Source organism: Trachypithecus francoisi, unplaced genomic scaffold (assembly GCF_009764315.1).
Source record: "Trachypithecus francoisi isolate TF-2019V2 unplaced genomic scaffold, Tfra_2.0 Lachesis_group1, whole genome shotgun sequence".
NCBI classification, from domain to species: Eukaryota; Metazoa; Chordata; class Mammalia; order Primates; family Cercopithecidae; genus Trachypithecus; species Trachypithecus francoisi.
In genome coordinates, this window is record NW_022681454.1 from 14,619,485 (window position 1) to 14,646,717 (window position 27,233).

The 27,233-nt window shown below is 35.8% G+C and overlaps 1 protein-coding gene across 1 annotated transcript in view; it reads right to left on the reverse strand.

The window, feature by feature from the left end:
- FBXL5 (F-box and leucine rich repeat protein 5) overlaps positions 1–27,233 on the reverse strand; it is a 42,064-nt gene that overhangs the window by 4,603 nt on the left and 10,228 nt on the right. Inside the window, 10 exon segments of the mRNA XM_033213790.1 lie at positions 2,573–2,632; positions 2,635–2,720; positions 6,851–7,576; positions 8,466–8,548; positions 9,484–9,632; positions 12,223–12,348; positions 17,956–18,138; positions 20,270–20,456; positions 22,559–22,654; positions 26,559–26,774. Of these exon segments, the coding sequence (XP_033069681.1) occupies positions 2,573–2,632; positions 2,635–2,720; positions 6,851–7,576; positions 8,466–8,548; positions 9,484–9,632; positions 12,223–12,348; positions 17,956–18,138; positions 20,270–20,456; positions 22,559–22,654; positions 26,559–26,774 (1,912 nt within the window).

Sequence of the window (27,233 nt, forward strand, 5' to 3'; positions counted from 1 at the left end):
ACAACTATGCTATTCCATGTAACACTTCTTAAATGTTAAAAAAAATTTTAATGTTATGGCTAAGAAGACTTTTATATACAAATCTTATCAAATAAATTTAAAAGTCATAAAGAATCATTCAGAAGAATCTAGATTTGCATTTTATATCAAGACACTTTATGTACAGTGTCTTGCTCAAGGTAGTTACTGCTTGAATATATGATAACTAACTTATCATCTCCAAAATCTCTGCTAGTGCATTCTGCTTTACTTATCATGTATTACTTAATGACTAATGTTTATTAGTATTTACTTCTTTTATATTTAGTAACCTGATAGTGAACTATATACGTTTTCTTTTAAAAAATGTATTTTTAGTTAAATGTTACTTTCAAATATTGGAAATATAATTTGTCACCTAAACACATTTCTCCATTGCTCTAATACCACATATTAAAACACACTGACTACTTTCAGAAATAATAATAGTAACAAGGAGGACCCTGAGCATTCATTAGATATCTACTATACATGCTGAGCTGTTTTGAAAGATACTGGAACAAGTGTCATCTTGCAAAACTGGATACAACACAACTTCATTCTAACACTTTCTAGGTTGTCCACATATCCTTTTAAGGAAAAGACTATAGGAGAGCATTGCTTTAAGAACAACCTATGTGGAACTCAGACACAAGTTATATAACAAGTCACCCTGTAAATTTTAAAGGCTTTCCATTCCCCCAAATCATGCTTCAATAAGCTATAAAAGGAGAGTTAATATTGGATTATACAAGCACTGCAATTTCCTTTCAAATCTTTCAAAGTCAGATATCTTCATTACAATTCATTTATTTTAAAAAATCAATCATTTATCCAAAAAAACTTTTACATTCAACAAAAGGAATATAGTAGCTCCTCTGAAACTACATATTCAAAACGAGTTTAGAGGAAATGCATAAGGACAAAGTGCAGAAGACTTTAAGTATTTCATTTTATCCCATCATCTAAATTATTTCAAAGTTTAAAAACATACAAACATAAAACAAGTAAGCATAAAAACAAACTGAAACCCAGTCCTCTCCCTCTACCCAATAACATCTATGTAAATGATGAATTTGATACTGAGATTTATTCCGAAGCATAACCTATGCTGAAATCAGTATGAAAAATTCAAGTGCCACATACAAATAAAATTTTTTCTGATAAAAAAATAATTGCTTATTAATTACTCTTGATAATACGTCCTATAAGTCTCAGAAAGTATAGCACTAAACCTACAATAAATAACTTTATGTTAACAAAACTCCCATCTCAAATCCACAGCATCCCCAAAAGTAACAGCTTCACTGCATCAATCACACTTTGTTTTCATAGGCTTAGCATGTTGCAACTATGGTGACATTCACTTTAACCAACTACGATAACATTCCCTTTGGCCATTCCTTGATTAGACACAGAAGGCAACAGAAAAGAAGAAATGTGCAACTTAGTGTTGATATATCAAGAACATGGGAGGTCATCTCCTGTATAACAATGTGATTCCAGAAGTAAGAGAGCTGCAATCTTCAGTTTCCTCTTATATATTTTAAGGAAAATCTAATCTCGAGAAATAGCAGATTTGTTCATTTCTCCACTTTCTGGTATGTCATTACTCCCACTGGTCTTCCTGACTCCTGTCGATTGTTCTGCCTGAGAAAAATTTTGTTGATTTTCCTGTCATCTTAAGGTGAATTGGGCACTCAAAGACAATAGGGCGTAGTATAAAAAGACAGGTACACAGAAGTCTGAGCCACTTAAAATGTTCTCCAGTTATAAATACAGGAGGTTGATTTGCTTATTAATAACAGAAGAGCAGCTTTTTATGCTTCTGGGAAATTCAGTCTCTATCAGTGACTATCAAATGTGCAAAAAGGCACTGAACATACTTTGAAAAAGCATGTTCAATAAGCCCACTGTAGGGTAGAATATGTTTAAAAGAACAAAATCAAGAAATAGTTCTCGTGATTTTTGAAAGTAGGTTCAGGAATCAATTTCCAAAACACTATAGAAATTCTAATCATGTCTAAAGCATCTCAGCCTCTTCTCAATACTACAACTCCCCTCAATCTTCAGTAAGAGCTGACATCAGATCCAGAAACTCTGGAAGTCCACATTACTAAAGTCCTCATTTTTCTACATTTGATAAAGCCGTCTTACAAGAAAAATGAGTCTATTATCCCTAAGAAAGCAGTATATCTAGAACATAAATAGTTCTAAATTCTAAGTGAGCACTACAAAACTCTAGAGGAATATCCAAAACTCTTAAACAAGAATTTTAGTACTTCTATTAAGTTACCATTTTTGATTACACTATTACACTCCTCAAAAATCTGACACAATGGACATTTTGAATATACATCTGCAAGAAAAACTTACCTTTCAAGATATTAATTAATGAAAATGTAATTTTGAAATTTTATAAAATTTAACTAAATCTGAAAGTAAGACAGTCTGGTAATTAGAAATCTAGAAAACTAAATGGAAAAATTATTAGAACTGCTAAAAAATTTTAAATTAATTCCTTCAAAATTATTGCATTGTTAAAAGGCATTACCGTTAATGTTGTCACAGTAGTAAAAGTATTCATCATTCAGAGAAGGACATGCTGAAACCAATCCTGCAGGCCTGCACCAGTTATAGTAAGACAACCAGAGAGATTAAGGTGCTCCAAATAAGGCAGCCCTCCTCCCAGAGTCAAAACCCTGTAAGAAAAATAATTTGACAGTTAAAAGATATTCATCTAAAAAACGTTTGTATTCCTATGGTCCACTGAACCACTATTATACATACTTTTCAATATGGTAATGAGAAAATGTAAGAATTTCTGCAAAACACTGATAACTAATCTCATTCTTAAGCAGAAATACATTTAATTAAGAAAATGTTCAACATTTTTCTAATGACATTCAATAAAGAAATCCATAAAACTGTTCTTTATAAGAACATCATGGTAACTTAATTCTTAGAGGAAGTACTGAACCCTGGAGTTGTAATGTTCATTCTCCTACCCAACTGTATTAGTAAGTAAAAATTATCAAGAAAATTACTGAAGCTTAAAACCTAATGAGCAGTTGGGCTGTTTCTAAAAAAAAAAAAAAAGTATAGATACACCTAGCATATGACCCAGCAATTCCTGTCCTAGGTATATACCCAAGAGAATTAAAACCATACATTTACACAAAAACTTGCACATGAACGTTCATAGCAGCATTATTCATAACACTTAGAAAGTGGAAACAACTCAAATGTCCATTAATTAATAAATAGATAAATAAAATGTGGTATATCCATACAATTAAATAATCTGCAGCCACAAAGTACTGACACATAGTATAACAAGCATAAACCTTGAACACATAAACCTAATTTTAAAAAGCCAGATACTAAAGGCCACATATTGAATGATTCCATTAATATTATCATTCTAGAATAGGTAAATCCACATAGACACAAAGTCGATTCATGGTTATCAGAGGCTGGAGAAAGGGGGAGTGAGAAGTGACTACTAATAAGTATGGGGTTCTTTTTGGGATGATGAAAACGTTTGAATTAGTCTGTGGTGGATGGTTGAACAACCCTGTAAATATACTAAAAAATCACTGAATTAATTGTATACTTTTAAAAAGCAGTAAATTTTATGGTATGTTAATTACATTTCAATAAAAAATAAAACCTAATGGCACACCTAAAAGAATAAAAGCAGTATTTACATAAACAGGATAAAATTAAAAGGTGGCTTCTTGTATTTGGATGTTCAGATCTCTACGAAGGCCAGAGAAGTTTTCCTTGATTATTCCCTCAAATATGTTTTCCCAACTTTCAGAATTCTCTTCTTCCTTGGGAGCACCAGTTATTCTTAGGTTTGGTCATTTAACATAATCCCAAACTTCTTGGAGGCTTCACTCATTTTTTTTTTTAATTCTTTTTTCTTTGCCGGGTTGGGTTAATTTGAAAACCTTCTCTTCAACTTCTGAAGTTCTTTCATTTGTTCAATTCTACTGTTGAGACTTTCCAGTGCATTTTGCATTTCTCTAAGTGTGTCCTTCATTTCCAGATGTTGAGGTTGTTTTTTATTTATGCTATAAATTTCTCTGGAGATTTTTCCATTCATATCCTATAACTTTTGTTTTTTTTTTTATTTATTTAAGTTTGTATTCACCTTTCTCTGGTGCCTCTTTGAGTAGCTTAGTAATTGACCTTCTGATTTCCTCTTTGTGGCAATTCAGAGATTTCTTCTTCATTTGGATCCACTGCTGGTGAGCTAGTGTGTTCCTTTGAGGGTGTTAAATAACCTTGTTTTGTCATATTACCAGAATTGTTTTTCTGGTTCCTTCTCATTGGGGTAGACTATGTCAGAGGGAAGATCTAGCTCAAGGGCTATTACTCAGATTCTTTTGTCCCACAAGGGTGCTCCCTTGATGTGGTGCTCTTCCCACTTCCCCTAGGGATGGGGCTTCCTGAGAGCCAAACTGCCGTAATTGTTATTTCTTTTCTGGGTCTAGCCACCCAGCAGAGCTGCTGGACTCCAGGCTGGTACTGGGGAGTGTCTGTGATAAGTCCTGTGATGTGATCTGTCTTCAGGTCTCTCAGCCATGAATACCAGCACTTGCTCCAGTGGAGATAGGACAGGAGTGAAGTGGACTCTGTGAAGGTCCTTGTGTGTAGTTTTGTTTAGTGTGTTGGTTGGCCTCCAGCCAGGAGGTGCCGCTTTCAAGAAAGCATCAGCTGCAGTACTTCAGGGAGGGTACAAGTTTGCCCTGGGGTCACCTGCTTTTAAAAAGTGTGCTCCCTTCTAGTGTCTTCCAAAACCTTATACTAGAAGAGTTTCTAAATACTTTGAAAGCCAAAAAAAACCTTGAAATCAATTAATTATATAAAATTTTAATAAGTTCTGGGTTATTTTTTAAAACATCCTAAAAAACTAAAAGATAAGAAAACTGCCACATGGTCAGAAGTCATTGCAGCTCTGAGAGGTCACATGTATTACTTCATTCTTTGAAAAAAAAAAAAAACAAAAACTGGTCATATTGAAAATGCAAACTGAACAGAGTTATAAATAAATTTTAACAAGGTATGATGGTAGCGAAAAAATGACGATGAAAAATGAATTACTAGGTTCTAAATTGAACTAAAAATTGCTTTTACTTCCTAAAATCAAGTTGCATTCAAAAACAAAATCATATTACAGTTAGGAATACATACACACTTGTAATAAAATTATTTTAAAGAATAAAACTCAGAATAAAGTTATCTTTATTTTTTAAAACTACAACATATGCACTTGGATTTGAGAAAACTGAAAATTAATGAAATGATTCACAGCAGTCAAAGCAGTTATACCAGTTACCTCAGGGAAAACACTTTTGGTTACTGTATATGACTTATGAAAAACTTTTATAATAATTTCATATTAAGTATATTTTATAATGGCAGGGAGTATTAAGTTTTATGCTGGTAGAATTTTTCATTATAAAATATTTGACATCCCATTATCAAAGAAAAACATGTATCCAATTTCCAAAGGCTCATGTAAAAGATAATCGCTTACTGCACATCAGCTTCCACTTACTGAAAATCTATTCTGTATCATTGTTAGATGCCTTATATGTATTCCTCTTACATAAGTCTCAAAGTATAAGGTTAAGTATTGTACACAAAGCCAGTTATACAGAAAAAAGCAAGATCAATCTACATGAAGTCTGCCATGCTCCCAAGTCAGTGCACCATGGTATTTTCTCCAACAGCGCATAAGAGTAACTCATAACCTAACACATCTTGAAGTGGGTCCTATAAAACATATAGAACCTAGCTGCTGAAAAGAGCTACCTGTTTAGGCTGATATATGTGTCACCTCCAGCCCTTCTTTCCTCTAGGAGGTTAAAAAACAAACAAAAAAAGTCGGTTTAATCTGCTAAAGTTTATGCTTACCAAAAAAACAGAAAAGAAAATGCAGAACTTCTTCCACATGTTCTCCTTATGACTTAAAAAAGCAACAGAAGGTAAGTTGATCATGATCAAAGACCAAAATTTCTAAACTCTAGCTACATATGAAACTGTAGCTCAGCTTTGGCTTTTGTAAACAATTGACAGCCATGTAGTTGGACTAAATGACTTCCATAGACAGCCTACATTTTCCAAAACCCTTGATATAAAACTATAACATACAGAAATAATACACAGCAACAAAACATGCATATTTTCTTGTTACATGTTCTTGAGAGTAAAAATTGTACCTTATTCATCCACTAAAGTACCTTAAAATATGATGTAGCCATTTACTGTTTATTAAACTTTCAAATTTATGTTCTTCCATATATCACAATGGATTTGAACTGACAGAAATGAAACTTCATACTAATAACAGAAGTTACATTGGTCCAACACTGAAGTAGGGCAGATCTTGGTTAACCCTTTTTGCTTAAGTAAATCAACTGAAAAGAATGACTTAGATGAAAATTTTTATATTCCATTTGGACAAGAGAACACGTCTATTTCTTAATTTTCTGGAAATTATTATTATTATTATTATTATTTTTTTTTTTTTTTTTTTTTTTTTTTTTTTTGAGACGGAGTCTCGCTCTGTCGCCCAGGCTGGAGTGCAGTGGCCAGATCTCAGCTCACTGCAAGCTCCGCCTCCCAGGTTCACGCCATTCTCCTGCCTCAGCCTCCCGAGTAGCTGGGACTACAGGCGCCCGCACCTCGCCCGGCTAATTTTTTCTATTTTTTAGTAGAGACGGGGTTTCACCATGTTAGCCAGGATGGTCTCGATCTCCTGACCTCGTGATCCGCCCGTCTCGGCCTCCCAAAGTATTTTCTGGAATTTATAACTCACCTGAGACCATGGTCTGTGATCTGATAACATCCAGATAAACTGAGAAACAGAAGTACACGTCCAGTCTCTTGATCAGATTTTTCACTCCCAAAGTAAATTAAGTCTTTTCCCCTAGGCAATCTAGTCCTTGATGCTTTTCTACACATTGCAGAAGATTCTGGGAGTGCTGACATAGTTCTTAAAGCTGTTCCTGTACAACAAAATGAGTGACCACAATACGCAAAAGCTGGAGAAGCACAATGCTGCTGCCAACAGACACTAGTCCTTAGTCCAACAATGTCCTTACTATAACAACCAGATGTGGAACAACTAAAGTTGGATGCTGTTTCCATTACACAAAGACTTTCAACATTTCTATGTTTCCATTCCACAGTATCTTCAATATCAGCCAAATCTTCAGCATCTAACATCCACACATAAGGAGAAGTGAAATTCTCAGAAGAAACAGGCTTAGTCCAGGGGTGTTCATTATCTATTTCTTCTCCAATGCCCTTGTTAGTTAAATCGTGCAAACAGGCATACTGCTTGGTGGACTGCATGGTAATGTCTTTATTTTTCCATGTAGTTGAAGTAATTTTGCTCGTAGATGTTTTCAAAAAGCCACTTTGATGAGATGTCAGAATTCCAAGAGCTCTGGAAATCTTCTCTAGGGCCACATCTGTGATTTTCTCACAACCAGACAGATCAAGATGCCGAAGACTCTGGCAGCAACCAAGCCAAGACCAACTATAATTAAAAGACAAGACTATTAATGAATTATTATTAAATTTTTCAAAAGCATTTGACTATCTGTATGTGATGAAAACTAGAAGAAAGATTTTACATCTAATATAATCACTTAAGTATTTACTGAATATCTATTGTTAACGTACTATTCTTAATGCTAGGGATACAAAACCTCAATGAGAGTAATTAGGAAGTCAGAGTATTCCTAACTTAACAGAAGGGTAGGATGTGAGAGGGGTAAGGATGGGAAGACTTAAGTTTATTACCCTAAAAGTAATCAGCAGAAGTAAGGGTGCAAACACATGAAAGAAAGAGAATAATAACTAATGGTTAATGAGGAAGATCCGTAAGAAACAAGCTCTAGGAAGATGGAGCATTAGCTTTAACCAGAGAAGAGTATACCTCTTCCTCTGCAGCAGGAAAAAAGGTGCTGATATAAATGGTTGGGTGGGAAAGGAGTGAGCAAGAACACAGAGAATTGGTGGTCAAAGAGATATACACTGGGAAGGAGGTGGCTTGAAGAAAGTTATACTATTTCAGAGTAACTGTGAAGAATCTAACAGGGAGCTTTGCCAAATGGCACTTAGAGCCCAACTAAAACTAAAATGTCTTAAAAACATATAATACCAATCTACATGGTTGCACAGCAGGGCTCAAGGGCCTAGACAAAATATAGGACTATACAGATTGCAAGATGATACAGATGGAATTTTTGGATCAGCTGGGACCTATGAATAAGAGGTGAAGAACTGGAGGGTGCTATCAAATTATAGTCAGACATGACTGATATTTGATAGTAAAAAATAATAGTATGATTAAACTGCAATTACATAAATGAAACTTTATAAAATAGTTTTTCATTATACTTAAATTGTTTAAAATAACTAACCTGTCAAATGCAGAATCTGAAATGTCAGTCTGGGTAAGATCCAGATGCTCCAGGTTCGGACAAAGCTCTAAAATCTGCCTAACCTAAGAGGGAAAAAATTGTCACCGTGAAGTCCTGCAGAACTTCAATTAGCTAAGTAACAGATGACTATAGTAAACATAATCTAGTTCACATACTTTCGTGAATATAAAAAAAAAAAAAAACACTTGAATAGAGTACAAAAAAAAATTCTGGGCTCAAATCCCTGACAATCTTTTTGTTTTTTGTTTGTTTGTTTGTTTTTTTGAGACAGAGTCTCACTCTGTCGCCCAGGCTGGAGGGCAGCGGCAGGATCTCGGCTCACTGCAACCTCCCCGCCTTCCAGGTTCAAGCAATTCTTCTGCCTCAGCCTCCTGAGTAGCTGAGACTACAGGTGTGCGCCACTGCACCCGGCTAATTTTTGTATTTTCAGTAGGGATGGGGTTTCACCATATTGGCCAGGCTGGTCTTAAACTCCTGACCTTGTGATCCGCCCACCTCAGCCTTCCAAAGTGCTAGGATTACAGGCATGAGCCACCGCAACCGCCCAAGAATCTGTTTTAGCAGTTATGAGACTAAACCAAGAAATTTACATTTTTAAGTAACACTCAAGATTCTGATGTAGGAAGTCATAAGATCTACTTTTATAAAACAGTGATTTCATCTCATTTGCCCATCTTACCATATCTTACATATTATTTTAAAAATCCCATAAAACGGCTTTATCACTTAACATCTGTGAAACTGAATAAAATGTTTAACCTCTTCTGGTCGGTTTCCTCATCTATAACATATAGGTAATGATAATTATGCTACAAAGATTGTTGTGAGAATGGCAATGAAATAATAAGTAACCTAGTAGTGTATGCCTACCCATAGGAAGGCACTCGATAATCATTTTTGGGGTTTGTTTGTCCTTAATTAAACTCAGGAATGAGCAAACCAAAGTCTTATCATGCGATTTTTCTTAATACCCAAACTAGTATTAATTTAAACATACCATTTTGCTGGAAACTGCAGAGCTGTATGCTAATACTAAGGTTTTTACAGAAGTACCAACATATGGTAGAACGTTATGAATTAAGCCATGGAGTAAACGTTTTTCCATTTGCGCAATGCTGATAGCAATCGATTCCTCCGGAGACTCTTCTGTAACATGAATTAAAAAGTCTAAGAACTTGATAAACTGATAATAATTAAGCTACTCAAGGACTCACCAAATTGTTAAATATGAAATACTTTGTGCTATCCTTATACTTTCTTATGTAAATAATCCCATTTTTAGGCAATGAGAAAGTTTCGGAAAAAAATGTGAAAACCAAAAAGAACGGTAAAAGTTTTCAAAAGAAAAGAAAATATGATATCAAAAGAAAAATGATCCATAGTAAAACGTACTATCATTGATTCCACATAACTAAAAAGGACACAAAGCTAGAAAAGATTTGAAACTCAACTCATTTAGCCTGATCATAATGAATCAAGCAAAAGAAGGTAGTTTAGAATTTCTAAGAAGTTAAAAATGACATGGCTTTTGGTTTTACTTAACTTCTGTAAAGCTTGGATGTTTACAACAGAATGTACTACTATAACATCCACCATGAAAACACTATAAACTCCAATTCGAAAAAAGGAAAAAACACACTACACTAAAAATAATGAATAACTGTATTGTATTGCCTTTCTCAGGATCCTATTGTTATTATTCTTACCTAAAGACCAATTTGAATGTCTTTAAACATAAAACGATTTAACAGAATAAGTTAAGGAAGTCTCATTTAAAACAAAACTAAGTATAGCAGACAAAAGGATATAAACTAAAAGAATTTGTTACTCATGGTTCCTTGTTTAGATATTATCCTAAATTCATCCATTAGCCAGACACAGACACACACAAACACACACACAGGAAGATAAAATATAAGGAGATAAAAATTACTTCGGCCCTCACTATCTAAATGTACACTATTTACTATGAAATTTTTAAATTTTTAATTTTTTATTGATATACAATAATTATACATATTTTGGGGGTACATGTGATACTTTGGTACCTGTATACAATGTGTGATGATCAAATCAAGGTCATTGGAACTGTGAAATCTTTTTTAGGAAAGTTAAACATTCAATGAAAAACAGTAACTTCTTAGGATAAGTAAAGACAAGGCAGCTAAACTGAAAAAAGCACTGAAGTAAATAGCAGTTTAGTCTTTAACAATCAACAGATATATTATCTAATAAGGCTCAATCTTTATACCCTTAACTTTTCCTTTTTGATATCAAGAAAATCGACAGTCTTTGCTCTGTCTTCAAGTATTGAGACAAATATACTGAATTTGTTAGAACCTTGAAAATTCTTACCACAGGTATTATGAATTAATTTTCTAGAATGAATAAACTGAGACTTCCTTAAGTTGACATCTAAGCAAATATCTCATCTCCTTCAGGTCTTTACTCAAATTTCCCAAAGGACCTTAACTAATCACTCAATGTAAAACTGCAATTTTAAATTCTTCTTGGCATGTTTTCCTTGTTTTATTTTTCTCCACAACACTTGTCACCGTCTAATACAGAATATATTTTACCTGTATTTATTGTCTGTCCCCTGTCTCTAAATTTTAAGCTCAACAAGGGCCAGTTTTTTCTTTTTTTTCCATTTTGTTCACCATTAGATCCTTCATACCTAAAACAATGCCTGCCACAGGTAAGCACATCGACAAATCTATCATAACTAGAATAGACGTTTTCCTTATATAGGACATTCTGAATCTTTATATCAAAATGTGGCGCATCTGCTTTTCATAAAAATAAACTACTTTAGCTGCTGATATAACAATCTTTATACTTACACTGTTACTTTCCATGTTTCTTTTTTCCACATTTAGTTATTTTGCCAGACCAAATTACTTTAAGCAGGTAACTTTATAAATAAAATTTCCTATAGTTTCAGTTTTACCAACTAGAAGAATGTCTCATCTGTTCATTTTTTACTATTTTACCATCTTTTAGTAATTATTATCTAGAATATCCAAGACAGAATTTGTCTTCCTCCTCACACTTTCAAATAGCATCTCTCTGCACAAGTATGACAGCATTTTTCTATCACGTACCTTAAATTAAAAATTGTATGTTTTCTAAATCCTCTCTCCTTTGTGAATTCTTTGGAGTGGCGATTAAGTCTTATTCACCCTTGAACTCTCCCACAGTGTTTAACGAATGGCTACATTAGTTTTTGTAATCCCTTACCATTTACAAAGAATATTTATGTATATTACCTCTTAATTCTACAATAACTTTATTAGGCAAATATTAAGACTATTTACAAATGAGTAAGTCAACTCAACAGTTTCATCCTATTTCCCTCAAGCCACATATGACTCAATAAATGCTGCACAACTGATCACCTGAAGTGGCGCTAAAATCATATTGTAAACTATAAAGCACTATAATAAATGTACATTATTTCTGTAAGAAAAAAGGTACCATCTTCTGGTTTTTTATTTTAATATAAAAACAAGAGAAATAATCCTATGCACTCTTTAAAGTACTTCAAACAATTAATTTAAAATGTTATTATTATTCCTTCAAATTTTAAAAAGTAGTAGGCGTAGAAACACCAGTTTCTTTAGAAAACACAAAATACATAAATCTAATACCTAATTATTAGTACTTATTAACTATAAGTACTTAATATATAATTATTAAAACACTATGTAATAATTTTAATTTCAAACAAGCTTACCAGATTCATCTATGTCAGCATCTTCATCCCACTCATGAAAAGCACGACTTTCATCTTTCCTATTTTTCACCCATTCTTCATCAGGTTCAGTATCAAGTTCAGTTGCAGGACCACTATACCAGTCACCTACATAATGAAGAAACAAGTAAAAGGATCAAAATAATATCAGATTGCCTGCAATAATGGAAAACTAAGCTATTTACAATAAAAATCTCTACACAGAGACAATATCTGAGCCCTAGGCAATAAGCAATTTTTTTTTTAATACTTTAAGTTCTACAACACATGTGCACAACGTGCAGGTTTGTTACATAGGTATATATGTGCCATGCTGGTTTGCTGCACCCATCAACTCATCATTTACATTAGGTATTTCTCCTAATGCTATCCCTCCCCCAGCCCCCACCCCCCAAAAGGACCTAGTACATGACATTCCCCGCCCTGTGTCCAAGTGTTCTCTTTGTTCAATTCCCACCTATGAGTGAGAACATGCACTGTTTGGTTTTCTGTCCTTGTGATAGTTTGCTAAGACTGATGGTTTCCAGCTTCGTCCATGTCTCTACAAAGAATATGAACTCATCCTTTTCTATGGCTGCACAGTATTCCATGGTGTATGTGTGCCACATTTTCTTAATCCAGTCTATCACTGATGGACATTTGGATTGGTTCCAAGTCTTTGCTATTGTGAATAGGGCCACAATAAACATACGAACATACGTGTGCATGTCTTTATAGTAGCATGATTTATAATCTTTTAGGTATATACCCAGTAATGGGATCGCTGGGTCAAACGGTATTTCTAGTTCTAGATCCTTGAGGAATCGCCATACTATCTTCCACAAGTTGAACTAGTTTACACTCCCACCAACAGTGTAAAAGTGTTCCTATTTCTCCACATCCTCTCCAGCATCTGTTGTTTCCTGACTTTTTAATGATCGCCATTCTAACTGGTGTGAAATGGTATCTCATTGTGGTTTTGATTTGCATTTCTCTGATGACCAGTGATGATGAGCATTTTCTCATGTGTCTGCTGGCTGCACAAATGTCTTCTTTTGAGAAGTGTCTGTTCATATCCTTTGCCCACTTTTTGACGGGGTTTTTTCTTGTGCATTTGTTTAAGTTCTTTGTAGATTCTGGATATTAGCCCTTTGTCAGATGGGCAGATGGCAAAAATTTTCTCCCATTCTGTAGGTTGCCTGTTCACCCTGATGGTAGTTTCTTTTGCCATGCAGAGCCTTTAGTTTAATTAGATCCCATTTGTCTATTTTGGCTTTTGTTGCCATTGCTTTCGGTGTTTTAGACATGAAGTCCTTGCCCATGCCAATGTCCTGAATGGTACTGCTTAGGTTTTCTTCTACGGTTTTTACGGTTTTAGGTCTAACATTTAAATCTTTAATCCATCTTGAATTAATTTTTGCATAAGGTGTAAGGAAAGGGGGATCCAGTTTCAGCTTTCTACATATGGCTAGCCAGTTTTCCCAGCACCATTTATTAAATAGGGAATCCTTTCCCTATTTCTTGTTTTTCTCAGGTTTGTCAAAGATCAGATGGTTGTAGATGTGTAGTGTTATTTCTGAGGCCTCTGTTCTGTTCCATTGGTCTATATCTGTTTTGCTACCAGTACCATGCTATGTGGGTTATTGTAGCCTTGTAGTATAGTTTGAAGTCAGGTAGCATGATGCCTCCAGCTTTGTTCTTTTTGCTTAGGATTGTCTTGGCAATGCAGGCTCTTTTTTGGTTCCACATGAACTTTAACGTAGTTTTTTCCAATTCTGTGAAGAAAGCCATTGGTAGCTTGATGGCAACGGCACTGAATCTATAAATTACCTTGGGCAGTATGGCCATTTTCACAATATTGATTCTTCCCATCCATGGGCATGGAATGTTCTTCCATTTGTTTGTGTCCTCTTTTATTTTGTTGAGCAGTGGTTTGCAGTTCTCCTTGAAGAGGTCCTTCACATCCCCTTTTAAGTTTTATTCCTAGGTATTTTATTCTCTGTGTAGCAATTGTGAATGAAAGTTCACTCACGATTTGGTTCTCTGTTTGTCCGTTATTGGTATACAGGAATGCTTGTGATTTCTGCACATTGATTTTGCATCCTGAGATTTTGCTGAAGTTGCTTATCTGTTTAAGGAGATTTTGGGCTGAGGCGATGGGGTTTTCTAAATAAACAATCATGTCACCTACAAACAGAGACAATCTGACTTCCTCTTTTCCTAATTGAATACCCTTTATTTCTTTCTCTTGCCTGATTGCCTTGGCCAGAACTTCCAACACTAAGTTGAATAGGAGTGGTGAGAGAGGGCTTCCTTGTCTTGTGCCAGTTTTCAAAGGGAATGCTTCCAATTTTTGCCCAGGCAATGGGCAATTTTTTAGAAATATTTAATTATGGTTAAAAAAAAGTTACACTGAAATAAGCAAAGGATTCCATTTCAGACATACTGAAAAGAACTATGACAGGTGGCTTCAATTAACACTAATAATCAATTAACCAATAGTTCATATTTTCCCGAAGTAAATCCTTCTCTTTCGAACTATGGAAACAGAACAATAACTACAAAAATGTATAGAGTCTGCTATGTACCTGCTATGTATCCTACTCTCTATACAGAAAGTTTTTCAATTTTATCTTTTATAGAAATAAGCTTAATGATTATCAAGTCTTGCATAAAATTTTAGAAATCACAAGGAGCAAACACTCTCCCCTGCTGTTGTTTCACACTGGTTCCTACAATAGCCTCATTATGATAACAGCTAATAAATAAAAGGAAGGACTGTCTACTCTGTAGTCAACCAGTAGTCAGAAGTAGATGGGAACAGAAGCAAAGGGAAAGATTAATGTAAAGCTAAACTATACATTTATAGATCCTGGAGAATGTACTGCAACTAAATTATATGATCATGAAATGACAGATTACGCAGAATCAATTTACTGAACTCATTTTTTTGGAGACAGAGTCTCACTCTGTTGCCCAGGCTGGAGTGCAATGGCACAGTCTCGGCTCACTGCAACCTCTGCCTCCTGGACTCAAGTGATTCTTGTGCCTCAGCCTCCCAAGTAGCTGGGATAACAGGAATACACTTCCACACCTGTTTTTTTTTTTTTTTTTTTTGTATTTTAGTAGACACTGGGTTTCACCTTGTTGCCCAGGTTGGTCTCGAACTCCTGAGCTCAGGCAATCTGCCTGCCTTGGCCTGCCAAAGTGCTAGGAGATTACAGGCATGAGCCACCATGCCCAGCCAATTTACTGAACTCTTTATATCTAAATTAAAGTTTCTCAACCTTGACACTACTGACATTTTGGGCTGGGTAATTGTTTTTGGAAGCTGTCCTGTGGATTACAGGGTGCTTAGCAACAACCCTGGCCTCTACCCAGTAGATGCTAGTATGATACCCAAAGATGGGGCAAACAAAAATGCTTCCACATATTTTAAATATCCCCTGGAAGGGGGAAAAATCAATTTGACTGAGAACCACTCAAAGCACATACTAGAAATAAATAAAATCCGATTTCTACTGGTTCACTGCAGCCTTGACTTCCCATGCTCAAATGATCCTCTCTCCCACCTCAGCCTCTCAAGTAACTGGGATTACAAGCATGTACCACCATGTCTGGCTAATTTTTTTTATTTTTGTTAAATATTTTTTTTGAGACGGAGTCTCACTCTGTTGCCCAGGCTGGAGTGCAATGGCACATCTCAGCTCACCGCAACCTCTGCCTCCCGGGTTCAAGCAATTCTCCCTGCCTCAGCCTCCTGAGTTGCTGGGATTACAGGTGCCTGCTACCACGCCTGGCTAATTTTTGTATTTTTAGGAGAGACAGGGTTTCACCATGTTGGCCAGGCTGGTCTCGAACTCCTGACCTCAGGTGATCCGCCCACCTCAATCTCCCAAAGTGCTGGGATTACAGGTGTGAGCCACTGTGCCCAGGCATTTTTTTAATTTTTTTAGTAGAGCCCAGGCTTATTGGAATTTTTTGTTTAAACATATTAAAAACAGAAAAAAGCAGTATATTTGAGATTTAGGTGAATTCATGAAAGTTAGCACAGCATTATCACATTTGACATTCATATCAAATCATGACATAATTCTTAATAATTCTTAAGAATTAAAAATAGCCAGGGAAAATATTTTCTGCATCCATGTTTGCCTTGACGTTTTACTAAATATTTCACTATCTTACAACTAACAGAAAAAATTATACCACATAACAACTCTAATTATTTAGATGATATAAGTCTACCTAATATTCCAAATAGCTTCATTCAAAAAAAAATCTGACAGCTTATTTTAAAAGTGCTATACGTGGCTGGGCACAGTGGCTCAAGCCTATAATCCCATCACTTTGGGAGAGTGGATCACCTGAGGTCAGGAGTTTAAGACCAGCCTGACCAACACGGTGAAACCCCCGTCTCTAGTAAAAATACAAAAAAATTTGCCAGTCATGGTGACGGGCACCTGTAATCGCAGCTCCCGGGAGGCTGAGGCAGGAGAATCGCTTGAACCTGCGAGGTAGAGGTTGCAGTGATCCCGAGATCGTGCCACTGAGTTCCACCAGGGAAGAGTAAAACTCCGTCTCAAAAAAAAAAAAAAAGTGCTCTGTTATTGTAATGAATAAAATTGCTTTTAAATCAGACTCACAATTTAAATCAGACATAAAGTCATAAACAGAAAACAATTTTTAAAAATTATGTGAATTTGGAAGCTAATATTCCCCTGGGTTGGGTACGGTGGCTCATGTCTGCAATTACAGCACTTTGGGAGGCCGACGCAGGTGGATCACTTGAGGTCAGGAGTTTGAGACCAGCCTGATCAACATGGTGAAACTCCATCTCTACTAAAAATACAAAATTAGCCAGGTTTGGTGGTACACGCCTATAATCCCAGCTACTTGGAAGGCTGAGGCAGAAGAATCGCTTGAACCTGGGAGTCAGAGGTTGCAGTGACCCAAGATCATGCCCTTGCACTCTTGCCTGGGCAACACAAGCGAAACTCTGCCTCAAAAAAAAAAAAAAAAAAAAAACTCACCTAGCAGAAATTGTTTAATTCAGTGACAGAAAAAATGTATGCTATATTAGTTGTATTTAACCCATAACTGCATTATATGTTGATGAAAAGAAAATTTTCTTTAACTCCATGAAAGTAATTTACTATAATGATATTATATGAAACCGTGATTCAGAGAATGTGGCATTACCAATCAAATAAAGATAGGTCAAAGACAGAAACAGATTCACAATTATTTTGAGCCATCACCAAAATGGAGCCATAATGGTATATCACCCTTAAATTTTATAGAATTTATTCTGTATTTTTTAAATATTCATATAATTATTATTAAACATAATTATTTAAAGCAGTTTTGAAAGCATACTAATTTTATTTTTAACTTTTAATTCTGAAAAACAGTCAAAAGCAGAAAGAACTAGCATAATGAATCCCCTGTATCTATCACCTATCTTCAATAATTATCATGTTGTCAATCTTTTTGCATCTCCTGCCACAAATATATTTTCCTAATTTTTTTAAATTAGACACCATTATAATTTACCCATGAATTTCAGCATTGCTAGTTTCCCAAAAATATATATACCAAAAACACATCATCTAACTATAAAATCTACTTTTTGATGAATCTCTCAGAGTTTCCCTCCCTGGCGTTGCTGATTAATGTAAATAAATATTCATCTACAAAAACACATGAAAATATTTTTAAAACCCATTTACCCACCTCTGGCCCAATGAACAGGGTACAGATGTTTCCAAAGCGATCCAGCTTTTGTTAGCTGAGACCATTTCATGCTTACTTGACTGCATCGACATAACTCTTGAGGATTAAGATAGCTGAAAATTGACAGCATTACCTCAGGAGGAAGATGGGTTATACCTGTGGAGTGTTCTGACACTTCAGCTTCTGAAATAAAAAAGAAAAACTTTACCAGTAAAGGCTAAAGAGCAAATGCAGTAAGAAATTACAATCACATTTCTATAAACAAAATCCAGTGCCTGAAGTCAATTCCTTCCTGCTTGTAAGATGTGAAAATGAAGTAACATGTATTAGAGGTAACATGGGGATGTTAAACTTGTTAAGAACCAGTAGGGTTAAACTATCATGGCCCAAATCATACTTCATCAGTGGGAGCTACAATAATGAACACAGAATTAACTTCCTCTTACAAAGGCATCACAGAAAAAACAATACTCACTTTGTAGCATTAAGTAGCATCACTTGAAAAAGGAACCAAACAGGTTATACAGCTTTAAATCAACAAGTATAGAGTCAGCCAGATTATGAGATCTCCAAGGCATTTTTAATGACACACATAAATCTCATGACCTTTTCCATTTATGCATTATGACTCCTGTCAATAATCTTTCTTGTATTCCCTCTTTGATTTTCACATTTCATACAAGAGGTCTGCGAAATCTGACTGCCTTAACCTAGAGGTGCTTTAAACTACTTCAATTATTTATGTCGCAGGTGAAACGACAAAATGCAAATATTTCTGATGTTGTTACATATTGATAAGGAATCTTTCGTCAGCAACTATTGCAGGAAGTACTTATGGATGTATAAACCTATTATTTCAGTAATAATTTCCAAAATAAAAATGAAAATGAGGTGTCGGCCGGGTGCGGTGGCTCAAGCCTGTAATCCCAGCACTTTGGGAGGCCGAGATGGGCGGATCACGAGGTCAGGAGATCGAGACCATCCTGGCTAACGCAGTGAAACCCCGTCTCTACTAAAAAATACAAAAAACTAGCCGGGCGAGGTGGCGGGCGCCTGTAGTCCCAGCTACTCAGGAGGCTGAGGCAGGAGAATGGCGTGAACCCAGGAGGCGGAGCTTGCAGTGAGCCGAGATCCGGCCACTGCACTCCAGCCTGGGCGACAGAACAAGACTCCGTCTCAAAAAAAAAAAAAAAAAAGAAAGAAAATGAGGTGTTACAATAAAAAATATAACAGATTCATCATTAAAGTCATATGAAGAATTTGAGTACTTTATATATCTGATTTGTTTCACAAAGCAACTTAAATATAGAAATGCTATGATCACATTCTTTAAACTACCACTTTTAAAAGGTCAAATATTTTAAACATAATACAGCTACAATTTGCTTTGAAGGAGTGGGAAAATAAAATGTCGTAAGTGTGATGCTTTTAAATCCCATGTTATAATTACAATTAAACCAGACACAACAAGTCTTAGCTTGGTAACTAAAGCACAAGCTATATTTCAGAGTAAGGCATACAAGCTTTATGGGATTAATTATAGCTTAACTTGTAAAATTATTTGTTTCAACATGCATTTCATCTACTTTGTTAAATAAAAATAAAAGGACCAATTTCAAAAAACTCCAAGCTACTTTAACAGAAATCCCATTGCTGCCACCAATCTTGAAGACGTGAACATAAATAATTACTGAGGAAGTAGTTTATTTTTTAAAAAAGGCAGCATGTTTTATTTGCATTTCTCATTTGTATTCTCAGAGTAACAATACAGAAAAACTCTGCCTCTAGTACTTGTTCCTCTGAATATTACTGGATACAAGCTGAAAAAATGATACACAGGAAAGGATGAAAATAAATTATAAATATAACTGATTTTGAAAACCAATGAAAAAAACACAAGGAAAGAGAAAAAAGCAGCCACTATGGTCAATAAAGCTCAGGAAGCAGGATGATAACCACAAAAGTGCTCTGTGTAATGGTAGTTTTCAACAATTTTGACTGATCAGTTTTGAGCAGGCCAGTGCTCTGTACTGGTAGTTTTCAATAATTCTGATTCACTCATATATAAATTCATTCAAGAAACACTACACTGAATATGTCCCAAGTATATGTTAAATTACCATACACAACACTGAATTCTAAAATGAGAACCTTTGTCTTCAATTAAATTGATACATGAAAATAACGCCTTTAACTGACCACAGTACAGGCCTAACTAAATTATTCCTCAACCGAAATCTACAATTCATATCAGTAAGACGTCAATGGCCTTATAACTAATAAATTGTTGTTTATCTATATATATGAATCTCACCTTTATCTGACTTTTCATCCACGGAATATTTAAAATATTTCTGTCGCTCTTCAGCATGATTCCATAGGCTAAGACCTCTAAGGAGTTCTGCAGTATCCTTCTGAGAGCAGTGTTGTGCAATCACTTTCTTTTTAATATCCTTAAGCTCTTCATAGGTAAAATATTCCATTAACATGGGCTGAAAAACCTAAATTAAACAAAATATTCATGAGGAAAGATGCTTAATTCGTGTTGTTTCACTCTACACCCTTTTAAATTATTAACGGCTCGAATGTCATATTATGATCATGTATCTCAAAAAGATAAAAATTTTAGTTGTTACAACTGAGTTAGTTTATCTAAAAACTGCAGAGAAAAGTACATCAAGAAGATCCTGGCCAGGCACGATGGCTCACGCCTGTAATCCCAGCACTTTGGGAAGCCAAGGCGGGTAGGTCCCCAGGTCAGGAGTTCGAGACCAACCTGACCAACATAGAGAAACCCTGTCTCTACTAAAAATACAAAATTAGCCGGGCGTGGTGATGCATGCCTATAATCCCAGCTACTCGAGAGGCTGAGGCAGGACAATCGCTTGAACCTGGGAGGCAGAGGTTGCGGCGAGCTGATATCGTGCCACTGCACTCCAGCCTGGGCAACAAGAGCAAAACTCCATCTCAAAGAAAATAAATAAATAAAATAAATCCCTCTTGTTATGGTTTCTCCAGTTACTAAATCAATCCCAAAACAATTTTAAAGCATGAGGACCAGAAGGCTTTCCCTTTATAGAATCTGTCAAACACTCTTAATCATTCTGTTAGATGTTTAGGTCAGTTAACTGCCTTCTGGTACTAGAATAACTGAATTCTACCCAAACTGGGCCTCTGCCTCACATGAGAATGGTTCCCAGTGTATTGGAACCATAAAAGTCAGAACTCTACTGAAACACTTAACTTTTCAATACTGTTTCTGGATTTTAGAAATGTTCCCTCAAATCATTATTTTACAACAGTGGTTCCTGTAAGAATTATCCATGGAGATTTCTTCTGCTAAAGAGATGCTTAGTCCCAACCTCCAATTTACAGAATTAGAATCTTTAGAGGTTGGAAACAAGGCTTTTTTTGTTTTGTTTTCACTTCCACAGATAATTGTGATGGGTATCATACAGTTAAAAAACACTGGTCAGTCTACTAAAATTCAGTGGTTTCAACACTGGCTGTATATTACAATGAGTTGGGGGGCCCTGAAAAAATACGCAAGTCAATGCATGTCCTCTGATCTAACTCTGATGTAATTTGTCTGGAAAGGGCTTAAAATACTGTTGGGGTTTCTTTTGTTTGTTTGTTTAAACATCAATTTGATTATAAGGTGAAGTTATAGTTGAGAATCTCTACAATAACTGATTTACAGTTGAACAGGTATTCAGTTCCTCATAAAATCATTTATCTATTTCTAACTCTGATATTCATCCCAAATTAGAGACAGAAGAAAAAGGGAAAACGTTTTGCCCATTCATTCAATGATACCCTAATACATGTATAGTAGGCTTAAGACTAATAAATGTCTCTTTGTTTGTTTGGAGACATGGTCTTGCTCTATCACCCAGGCTGAAGTACCACGGCGCGATCATGGCTCATTGCAGTTTCAACCTCCTGGGCTCAAGCAATCCTCTCACCTCAAGCTCCCAAGTAGCTGGGAAGACAGGCACATGCCACCATGCCCAGCTGATTTTTTTAATTTTTAGCAGAGATGAGGTCTCGCTATTTTTCCCAGGCTGGTCTTGAACTCATGAGCTCAAGCAATCTTCCCTCCCGTCTCAGCTTCCCAAAGTGCTGGGATTATAGATGTGAACCACCATGTCCAGCCAAGGCTAATAAATTTAAAACCACCATTTAAACACTAAAGTACACTGCTAGAAAAAAAAAAAAAAACTTAAAAAAATCTTTAAACACAGCATGAAAATGTAAAAAAAAAATTTAGAAGTTTAAAGAAACCTCTAAAGATTCCGAAAAGACATTAGGGTAGCATAAGTTATTAACATTTAAGACAGAGCCATTTACAAAAAAGAAAATTATTTCCTGAGTAAATTAATTAAATCATCTATTCAATGAAAAGCAACAACTTTTCTGAGAAAACAAAACAAATGTTTTTTTTTTTTCCCTTGGGTTTTCTTCGGTTCCCAAAAAGAACTGGGTTCTTCTCTCCATCAACCAGACACATCTTCCTATGCATTATTTTGAAGATGCTCTAAAGCAAAATAGTATTTTAAGAATGTTATAAATCTAAATCACAAGAGGGAAAAAGTATGCTTACCTCCTCTTCCTCTTTCATGTGAGGAAGAAAATCTCTTGTAAAAGCCTCCAATCTCTCTTTCAGCTGTTTTGCATAATTTAACTGTTCATATTCATTCTGGAAACCAAAAAAAAACACACTTTTATAATTATAAAAGTTTTGCTTCATTAATTATGTTTGGTCCCAGGAAGGCAGTTTAAAATGTGACATAAAACCTCCGGAAAAAAAAATAGAGAAATTGCGAAGTGGTTTCTGTACTTTTAGCATAAAAGATGTCCGTAAAACAGTAAGCTTTGGATTACTTTAGTAATGTATGCAACCCCATATTTTTAAAATATCATAAAAAGTCTAAAAATAGCAAGTATCTGCCCATAACTTCTATTGATCTGATTTCTAATTATATATTTATATAATTTCTAAATGTCAGTTGTCTTAATGTATCTCCAAGCCTAATGAACTGTATCATTACAGAATCTCTTTATGGTCTTCTAGTGTCTCCTCCACTAAAAAATTCACAATATAGTTGACCCTTGAACAACACAGGTTTGAACTGTGCGGGTTCACTTAAATACCAATTTTCTTCTGCCTCTCCCACCCCTGCAACAGCAAGACCAACCCCACCTCTTCTTCCTCCTCAGCCTACTCAATGTGAGGACAATGAGGATAAAGACATTTATGATGATCCACTTCCACTTAATAAATAGTGAATATATTTTTTTCTTTCATATGATGTTCTTAGTAACATTTTCTTTTCTCTAGCTTACCTTATTGTAAGAATCCAGTATATATATATTACATATGATATATGAAATAATTGTTAATCGTTTTATGTTATTGGTAAGGCTTCCAGTCAACAGTAGCAGGCTATAAGTCAAGTTTTGAGAGACTCAAAAGTTATACATGGATTTTTAACAGCACAGGGTGTTGGCAACCCTAATCCCCATGTTGTTCAACGGTCAACTGTACCTGTTAACATTATACTGCTGGGCACGGTGGGTCACACCTGTAATCCCAACACTTTGGGAGGCAGAGGCAGGTGGATCACCTGATGTCAGGAGTTCAAGACCAGCCTGCCCAATGCAGCGAAACCCATCTCTACTAAAAAATACAAAAATTAGCTGGGTATATGATGGGCACCTGTAATCCCAGCTACCCAGGAGGCTGAGGCAGGGAGAATTGCTTGAACCTGAGAGGAGGAGGTTGCCATGAGCCGAGATTGCACCACTGCATCTTAGCATGGGTGACACAGCAAGACTCTGTCTCAAAAAAAAAAAAAAATTACTTGATGTAAGGTCATATATATCAATATCAACACTTCTAAAGGCAAGGTGCTCACTATATCTTGAAGTAAATCATTCTAATTCTGGGCAATTCTAAGGAACTATAAAGTTCTTCCTCATAACCTAAAATTACATTTTCCCACTTCTGTATCAGCCCGCTCAAAGCATGTAGGAAATTAACAAAATAATGAAAACTTTTTTGGGGGGACAAGTCTTGCTCTGTCGCCCAGGCTAGAATGCGGTGGCGCAATCTCCGTTTGCTGCAACCTGAGGTTCAAGCTATTCTCCCATCTAGCCTCCTGAGTGGCTGGGACTACAGGTGCACAACTCCCAGCTAATTTTTTTGGTATTTTTAGTAGAGATGGGGTTTCATCACGCTGGCCAGGCTGGTCTCGAACTCCTAACCTCAAGTGATCTGCACGCCTCAGCCTCCCAAAGTGCTAGAATTACAGGGATGAGCCACCACGTCCAGCCTATGAAAACTTAAAATATGAAAATATTTCATCTCTGTTAAGTCCTCTCTGGTCTCTTTTTCCAGAACTAATTTATTCAACTGCTTCCCAATATTCAATCCAATGTCTTATTCTCTTATGACTTTACACATTTTCCCTAAGCATTTCCACATGGCTTCCATTCCTACTTATATGTTAATAATAACTATTAAATTTGATTTTTCATACTGGGTCACTCTTCTGACCATGAAATCCATCTTTATCACCTCCTATTAATAAATGCCCATCTGCATACACAAGCAGTTCAAACCTAATATGTCAAGAATGAATTTTTTTATTTCCTGACCCTCTTCTATATACTCTAGAAAGTCAGGCTGACTCCTCATTTTTATTTCTTTTCTTTTCTTTCCTCCTCCCTTTAAGTAAAATCGCTACATTCTATCAATTTTATTTCCTACATAACTCTCAAGTCTGATCCCCTCCCCTTTATTTCCACTAGTCATGACTTTAGTTCAGATCTTATTGAAGGTGTATTCGTGTGGCAATACATAATATGATACAAAATTTGAAGAATATAAAAGAACATTCAATAAAAAAGTAAATCTCCCTTCTATTAATATTACTATCTAGTACCCTACCCCTACCAAACCTCCCACACCTCCCCACCAAGTAGCTACTGAGTATTCTTCCAGAAACTATTAGAATAATGTTTAATAATGGTCTTCCTCCTTTAGTCTTTTATCTTTAATCCATCCTCCCTAAGGTGCAGAACAGCCTTTCCAGAACATAAATCTCTAGGTGAAGAGTATATGGTGGCTTAAAAGAGTTGTAACTTAAGCTTATGCTTCACCAAGCCAGAAGGGAAATAAACTAAGATCAAATTTCAAAATCCTATAATATATAAATGTAATTAAGAAGAAAGTCTCTCTACATCATTATCCTAAACTATACCCAGTAACATCTTTAGCTCACTGCACCCTCCACCTCCCAGGTTCAAGCAATTCTCCTGCCTCAGCTGGGATTACAGGCACCTGCCACTATGTCTGGCTAATTTTTATATTTTTAGGAGAGAAAGGTTTTCACTATGTTGGCCAGGCTGGTCTAGAACTCCTGACCTCAAGTGATCCACTAGCCTCGGCCTCCCAAAGTGCTGGGACTACAGGTGTGAGCCACTGCACACTGCACCTGGCTGGCATTCAATTCTAAAACAAGTACAATTTATAAAATTAAAGTGTTTATTCATTCTAAGTAATAATTATACCTTTGGTCACCATTAACTGGATTGATAGCTTTCCTTTAATAATTCAGCAAATGTTAACAGAATGTAAAAATTTTATAATTAAAACTTCAACTTACAAAAACAGCTTTAAGACTTGGTGAGTAGTATTCATTATAAAATTTTATTGAACAGTAATAAAGAGGTAACTGATGAAGACTCTCATCAAACCTGAATCAGGCTCCTCTGGGCCCTCTTCTCAACTTAGGCCTGACCTTATACTCTGTTCTTGTCCTGCTTAGTCCAGTATTAGCAAAATTCCTGCTGAATTGGTTTAGTGAAAATCTCTCAGTCTTAGTATCTGATCACTTTCTACATCTGATGAAACTACTCATCCTTCAATATGTTATTATCCTCCTGCCTTCAGCAAGAATTTTATAGTTAGTCTAGCAAGAATCCCCTTGGCCTTGATGTTTCCTCAGTAGTTTTCCACCCACTCTTCCCACTTTGCCACTTGGATATAAATCCCTACTTGTCCTTACTGTATTCAATGTTGGGCCTGATCTCTCTCTCCACTACTGCAAACTCCCCACTGCAGTAGTTCTTTTTAAATAGTCTTCCTTGCCATCTTTAACAAGTGACAAAATATTTTTTTTTTTTTTTTTTTTGAGACGGAGTCTCGCTCTATCGCTCAGGCTGGAGTACAGTGGCGCAATCTTGGCTCATTGCAAGCTCCGCCTCCCGGGTTCACGCCATTCTCCTGCCTCAGCCTCCCGAGTAGCTGGGACTACAGGCACCTGCCACCACCATGCCCGGCTAATGTTTTGCATTTTTAGTAGAGACGGGATTTCACCATGTTAGCCAGGAACCAGGATGGTCGCGATCTCCTGACCTCGTGATCTGCACACCTTGGCCTCCCAAAGTGCTGGGATTACAGGCGTGAGCCACCGCGCCCAGCAATAATTTTTTTTAACATTACATCATTTACTATAAAACAGTGACAAGTTTTGCCAATGACATACCAGAAGATGGCACAAGTTTTGACAGTTAAATATCCATTTTTGCAAACTTACCTTAACATTCTTCAGTCCCTTTTCAAAGAGGCTAAGCATCTCAGAGAGTTTATTGTCAGAATGTACATTATAAATGGTCTGGCTGCGTTGTTGAAGCAAACCAATAATGTATTCATTTTCAATCTGCTCATGCATTTTGAACTCCTTGAAAGTAGCATACAAAGACTGCAGAAGAGCACGGAAATCGTTGTTGTTGGAAAAATTGGTTTTAGAAAGCTGAATAAAAATTTAAAAAGAAAAGTGTAATAAATACATGCAAATATGCACAAATAAAAAATATTCAAATACATCCCTATTCACTTTTGCACACAGCATGATACTTCCCTTACACTTGGTTAAAGTACAAATAAAGGAAATCCATAAATTAACAAGTTATAATAGTATAATAAAAAGTGCACTAGGCCAGGAAGATGTTGGTTTGCATTCTGGAGGGCTTGGTGATACAGAAAAACGATACGTGCACAAATCATCGTTTCTTTAAATAGAAGAGATTAAACCACACCCCTTCTAAACCTAAAATTTCATTACTCTATATGTATGCTAAATACAGGCAGGCAGAAATTTTAAAGAGGGAAACTTGATTTGGTTAAATACAACAGACAAATAGATGAAAAGGGAAAAGCTACTAACACCATACCTCCTAGACTTGCTTTCTAAAGTATCTAGTATTCCTAA